Source organism: Fukomys damarensis, unplaced genomic scaffold (genome assembly GCF_012274545.1).
Source record: "Fukomys damarensis isolate Sample0158 unplaced genomic scaffold, DMR_v1.0_HiC HiC_scaffold_37, whole genome shotgun sequence".
In the NCBI taxonomy this organism is placed as follows: Eukaryota; Metazoa; Chordata; class Mammalia; order Rodentia; family Bathyergidae; genus Fukomys; species Fukomys damarensis.
The window spans coordinates 31,617,645-31,624,394 of record NW_022900949.1 but is presented as its reverse complement, the minus strand read 5'-3'; the positions used below and the strand labels follow the sequence as shown (position 1 = coordinate 31,624,394).

Sequence of the window (6,750 nt, the reverse complement as noted above, 5' to 3'; positions counted from 1 at the left end):
AGAAAAAAACTAAACACAAAAAAAAAAAAAAAAAAAAAAAAAAAAAAAAAAATTTTAAAAGGCCAGGGATGTACTTCCATGCAAAGGAGCTGGAGAGGTTTAATTCCCAAAACAATACCAAAGCAAAAGGAACAAGAAATATTTGGGTCCCCAGTAAAATGCAGTAGCAAGCACATGAATTCCGTATGGTAAGCAGCACTGGTCAGTATCAGCAGGAGGCAGGGCTTTGTGCCATATGCAAGCCAAAGGGCTGCTCATCACCAAACTTAAGAGCCCAGCTGAATAGAGTGGTTAAGATCAAATTCAATGAGGGAACCAGGATGACGGAAGCATTTTTCTATGTCTTAAACAGAGTGGAGGTTATATACATTTTCAAAATGTATTGTAGGGCCGGGGATTTAGCTCAGCGGTTCGGTGCCCTGCCTTGAAAGCGCAAGGACCTGAGTTCAATCCCCGGTACCCCACCCCCACAAAAAAGTATTGTACACTTAGAAACATCTCTATAAACAATACAGAAATAGAAGTGGTTGTGTTTGCTCCTTTGTTTCCTTGTGGTGCTGGGATTGAATGGAGGGCTGGGGTATGCTTGGCAAGCACCCCACTCCTGAGCTACACACACAGCCTCTACGGACTCCCCACAAGCCAAGTTCTGGACTGGGTGTAGCTCAATGGTAGAGCACTCCCTTCGCCTGTGTAAGGCCCCAGGTTCCATCCCCAAAAGATCCAACTCTACAATACCAACCCATGAGTAAACGGTTCTCATTTACCTCAGGACAGGAAGGAGGCTACCACCAACAGATCTTAACCAGACCCAGACATAGCTGTCTTCTCTTCCACCTCTGCCTACCTACTTCCTGAATATGTGAGAATATTTATAGAAAGATGCAAGGACCTCCAACACAACACACAATACAAAACCAGACTTGGTAAAAAGAGAAAACAATGGGAGGCTGAGGCAGTAGGAACACAAGTTACAGCCCAGGCTAGGCTATTTAGTGATTTAGCAAGACGCTATCTTTATTTTTATTTGTTTGGTACTAGAGATCGAACTCAGGACCTTTTGCTTGCGAGGCAGGTGCGGTGCCACTGAACTAAATCCCCAGCCCAGCCCCATCTTTAAATAAACAAATTTTAAAAAGAAATGGGGATGGAGGCCAGTAGGAAGACCCTGGTTTCAATTCTTAGTACCAGCAAAAAAAAGAGAAAATGAACATTTTCTGAATTGAGTCTTTGGATGTACGAGGAACGATGATGCCAAATATGTGATACTATTTCACACTCATTGTCTGAGGCAGCGACAGTCCTACTTACAAAAGAGGGGGTGACATCGGAGTTGAGGGAACCTGCTTCCCCCTAGATCACAGAGCTCAGGACAACAGGGCTGGAAGCAAATGCCATGCTCCTGTGAAACGAGGCTCAGCTCACCCCAGCCAGCCAGGCTCAGCCCTGCACCTCCACAGACGGAGGGTCCCACCGCCCTGCTGAGGGGAGACAGCTGAAGAGCGGGTCACTGGCAGGGCAAAAGCACTTTCAGTTCCAAGCGCCTCTGTCCCTGACGGCCTTAAATCCCAGATGTCTGCCACCCCATCTGCCACAGGGTCTAACAAAAAACGTCAGATTCCACATGAAACAGTGTCGTTACCATGACGTTTAACAGATCAGTACTTCACAAAATTCTCCTGATGTCTGTCCCTTTAGTAATGTCAGAAATTCCCCAGGGCCTTCAAGAGTTGGTGGAAGACGCAGATGTGGAGGTGCTGCAGGCAGGAGCCAGGCAGTAAAGGGAGACGTGTCAGTTACTAGCAGTCACGTTCTGTGATTATCTGTCACTCAGATGGCTTCTTCCAACAGGAAAACATCACACCTAAAGGATATCCTTGACAATGCTTGAAAACTAGTTGTGTTCTCGAGCAGCAATGAGAAGAAACCACCTCATGTGAACAAAGCAGCAGACAGGAAACTGGAGTCAGCAAACAATACTTCATTTCTGCAAACACAACTGGATGGTGGCCGAGTCACAGGCAGTCTATGCCAGGCAACCACGTCATGCGAAGAAAACAAGTGCCACACCCTGCCAAGTGGTGTAGCCCTTCCAGAGGTGGCCACAAGAGCCAACCATGCAATCTTAAAAACAACTGGTTATCAACTGCCTTCTCTTTTACCTACCTAAATGAAGCTGAACCCAGACTGGAGCTCCAAACCACAACTCACTTTTCAGGCATGATTAGTTTATCTTTCTTTTTAAAAGTGACTCTTAAACCTGACACCAAGGTTTATTCTTTTGGTTTTTAACTTCTTAGTTGTCTAAAAATAGAAATGCATAAAATTTCAAAAGACCAAAATACCAAATTGAAACATGATCCAATTTTGAAAGGGCTTTTCAAAAACATCTTTGATGTCAAACTCTAAAATTTCACTTTCCTAGCTGAGCGTGGTAGCACACATCTATAAGCCCAGCACTTGGGAGGCTGAGGCAGGAGGATCAATACAAGTTTGGGGCCAGCTTAGGCTACATAGTGAGGGGTCCCTGTCTCAGACAAAACAAAACGACAAAGTCAAAACCAAAAATCTTTTACTTTACTGATTCTGAAACCAGAAAATTCTGACATAAGAATTCCTTCCTAACTAAAGAAATGACCGTTAGTCCTAAAGGAATGCTTAACTCAAATTTCTTAGTTCTTTTCAGGCAGAAATGGAGGGAAAAACAAGAGGGTCTTTCTGTTTGCTTTTGTGGTACAGGATCAGCCCCTAAAGAGAAGCCTCAAGTTTCTTTCACAAAGAACAGAATTTCCACTCTATGTCATATTCCCTGATTAGATTTCTCTATGTATTATTACTTAAATTATCTGAAGCATCTTTCCTCTTTAAACAGGGCTATGGGAGGAACCTGGCGGCCTTCTCTACCTCCATAACTGGGGAACCGGCATGACCAGTCTCAGGAATGGTGTGGCATATGACTCAGCCTACTAGAACCAGGGAAGAAGCCCTTCCACTGTCCGAAGAACTTATATAGCCAGCTTTTGGATTCTTGTTTTTCTCCCAGAAGCTGCAATGCATCCTGTGATCAGAACATAGGGCCTTTCCTCATCAATAATGCCCTGTAGAAAGAGTGGCAGTGGAGGTAGAGGGACAGAGGTTTTGGGTCCCAGGCCAAGTTCTGTCAGTCTTGTGTGACGCTAGATAAGTAACCAAACATCTCTGAGCCTCTATAAAGGGACGGGTCACCTTCCTTCAGGCTTGTTGAAATGACACGTATGGGAAAGAAACTGTAAAAATTGTAAAACATGGTGCTGGTTTTTTTTTTGGTACCGGGGATTGAACTTGGGTCCTTGTACTTGCAAGGCAGGCCACCGAACAGCTGAGCTAAATCCCTGGCACCACATGGTGCTGTTTTCATTCCTCCTAAAAGTGATGGCTCTGCTCCAACCTCCATGGCCAGGAGGAACCTTGATCATTACAGCTCTCAGGGCTTTGAAAATGTCTGCCTCTCTCATGTTAGGGGTAAGTTATAACTGTTAATTTTTTATCAACACTCTTTTTCCCTTAAACTGAGAACTGAGACACGGAGAGAACTCCAGGGACAGATATCTGATTCTAAGGTGCATGTGACTCACGTGTTTGAAAGCCAGAGCCCACCTGGCAATACAGCTAGCATCCTTCTTTCTACCTAGTAAAGATTATGAACACAGCATCCAGTCCCTCTAAATCCTTAAGTCTTTCTGAAAGGCTGCAGGTACAACAAACAAGTTAGCTAAGTAACTAGAAAAAGCAGAGGAGCAGCAACTCATTTGAGAATCAGAACTTGAAATCCAGGAAACACATTATGCGTAGTCAAAATAATCTCTGAAAAATTCTGTCTGTAACTCTCCAGAACCTGAGCCCTTGGAAGCTCAAATCCAAGGTCTAAAGTTTTTGGGTTGTTTGGGGTTTTTTGTGTTTTGTTTTTTTGGTTCTTTTGTTTTGTTTTCTACTATGATCGTCCTTTTCCAGGCTGGAGAGGGCAAGGTCCAGTTGGGAAAGGAAGGATGGATGGTGAGTGGCTTGCATTTGTGATGGACAAATCACAGCATACAAAAGGCATCCCTGTCCAAACCCTCACAGCAAAGGGTCAGAAAACTTGAACAATCCGGCAAGGGTCAGCAGATCACAGTGACTGCAGCTACTCCATTCAAAGCCAGGCTCTGCTTCATGCTGTGACTTGAGGCCAGTTATCTCATCTATGTGCCTGATACCCTTTTCAGCAACAGTGCTCACAGTCGCACAGCCAAGGGGAACATTCAGAGAAATGTTCAGGGAGACTACGAACACTGGCCGGCACACAGACAGCACAGGATAGCCATTGGCTACTATTATCACTATCACATCCTGGTGCACCATGGAGCCCCACAGAAACCATCCCATCAATCAAAGCCCTCAGAGGCAGAATGGGATAAGCCAGGATCTTGTTCTTACTTTTAATCTGTCCTTTGACATCACGGTCTTCCCCTGAGTGCTCCTCCTCATAATGTGACTGCAGGAGATAGAAAGACTGCAGGTCCTTCAAGCACAGGGGGCATAGAAAGCCCTCCCTCACATCCCCTGGGTCATCCAGAGAAGCCATGGCAGTGCGCTCTCAACTCCAGGAATGCAGGGTCCTCATGCCAACAGTCAGCTCAATTCCTCCTCAGACCAGGGCTCCCAGAACGTTAGCTGGACCAAGCAGGACACAGGTGACAGAGAAGTGGTGTCATGGCCCCTGTAGCAGAAATAACTGTAAGAAAGGAGGAAAAGCCAATCAGGCATATTAGTGGCAACCAAGAATCTTCTTCATTCTTTTCACAATTCAATAAGGCACATTTCCTGATACCTGGCACCAAAAAAAAAAAAAAAAAAAAAAAGGCATATTTCACTGCCAGTCTGCATAAACAGTTTCTTACACCCTTAACCCTTAGACCAGGACACAAAATCCAGAACATGAGACTCCAAAGGACCCCTGCTTGATATGGAAAGCACTTTCTGCAAATGAAATCCAATGGTACTGCTCTTATGTTCACTCCAAATGATCAAACTTCATCATTTCTGTGCCACTTAAGGAAACATCTGATGTACCAATCAGAAAGTGCAACTCATTGGTTCTGCTGCCTTCCTTGCAAGCACAAGGACCTGAGTTTGAGCCCCGGTATCAAAAACAAAGTGCAAGTTTGGGCTGGGGATTTAGCTCAGTGACACCATACCTGCCTCACAACCACAAGGTCCTGAGTTTGATCCCCTGTACCAGAAAAAGAGAAAAGAGGAAAAAAAAAAACAAAAAAACAGTGCAAGCTTTACTTGACCTCCTACCTGAATCACTTATTCAACCACATACTATATTGAGCCAATCTTGATAACTGTAATGCATATGTGTTAAAAATGAGATGGAAAAGATAAGTGTCTGACAACACACACACAAAACTAAAACAAAAACCAAAAAACCTCAACCACAGTTTAAGGAAGAACATTAGAAACCCAGCAGTCAGAAAGGAAAACCATCTAGGTGCAGTGGTTTGTGCGTGCGGAGAAAGGAAAACCATCTAGGTGCAGTGGTTTGTGTGTGCGGTCCCAGCTACCAGGGAGGCGGAGACAAGACGCCTGGGCAATACAGCAAGACTCTGCCTCTTCACAAATAGTAAACAAGAGAAAGCATTTGCAGAGTACCTCCTCTCCAACCAGCTTATCATATTTAATAAACTAGTGACAGCTGAACAGCAAGCCTAATGTTCTCATTGCTTCAAAAATAAAATCCATTAAGTTCTATTTTCTGCCTTATTGGCAAAGTCATTTCCAATGTCACCTCAGAAAGACTCCCAGCCATAAAGAGAATTCAGACAGAGCTGAAGGAACTTCTCCCCCATGAAGTTAGGACCATAAATCAGTGAAGCACCTGAGACCTTCAGCTGGGGATGGACTGGTGGGGAAATGAGAACACCTCGTCCTCAAAGTTGAGTGTGGCAGCAAACCGGCCCTCTTTCCCTTCTAATCAAGGAACTCAGTGATCACATCCACACAGATTCCAGCCCTTGTCCCAGCTTATCACTGAAACTACACATCCAGGTCCGATTTGTCCTCTCTACAGACAGCTGTGGCTCCCAGCCTCCTTTATGCCCCATGCCCCTCTCCAAGGCGGTCCAAACCTCAGCTCCTCAGAGCAAGCTCTTACTCAAGGCTGTGTCTAGCGAGCGGCATTTATCTTAGTGCGCGTTATATGCACACGCGTGAAGGGATTAAATAGTACAAGCCTAAGAGCTGTGAGGGAATGGACAAAGTCTTTCTCACCAGCACCACGGCCCAGGGCTCTACCACTGTGTCTGGCACACACAACAAAGAAGCATAATAAAGCTCCATGAACTGGCAGCGGCGGCACAAGCCCACTCGGGAGGCTGAGGCAGGAGAATCACAAGTTGGAGGAAAGCCAGGGCCACTTAGCAAGACTGCCTCAAAATAAATAGGGTTGGGGGTGAAGCTCAGTGTGAAGGCGCTGGTTTCATCCCCAATACCAAAAGAAAAAAGTCCATGAATGAATGAACCTTAAGTCATAACCCTCAATATGCACTATACAGAACCTCCGTCAACCGTCCCGGCCAGGCGCCCCGGCGAGCCTCAGCGCTACGCCGTCCCGAGGTGTCCCGGGAACGCAGCCCGCCACCGAGACCCTGCCGCAAGGACACGCGACAAGGAGGATCAGTAGGGGACGGACGACACCGCTTGCCGCGGACCACAAGGTACCCCGCGCAC

At 45.7% G+C, this 6,750-nt stretch overlaps 1 protein-coding gene across 2 annotated transcripts in view; it reads right to left on the bottom strand.

Annotated features, from left to right (window-relative positions):
- The window catches only part of Rbsn (rabenosyn, RAB effector), a 19,400-nt gene extending 12,724 nt beyond the window's left edge, over positions 1 to 6,676 (bottom strand). The window contains exons 1-2 of one of the 2 annotated variants that reach the window (XM_010637937.3): positions 6,579 to 6,676; positions 4,453 to 4,750 (exon numbers count right to left, since the gene is read on the bottom strand). In XM_010637937.3, the coding sequence (XP_010636239.1) occupies positions 4,453 to 4,600 (148 nt within the window). In that variant the 5' untranslated portion in view covers positions 4,601 to 4,750; positions 6,579 to 6,676. Of the gene's footprint in view, positions 1 to 4,452; positions 4,827 to 6,578 lie in introns of those variants that run through there. The other variant, XM_019209564.2, reaches the window with a different exon arrangement.
- Positions 6,677 to 6,750: the final 74 nt, after the last annotated feature.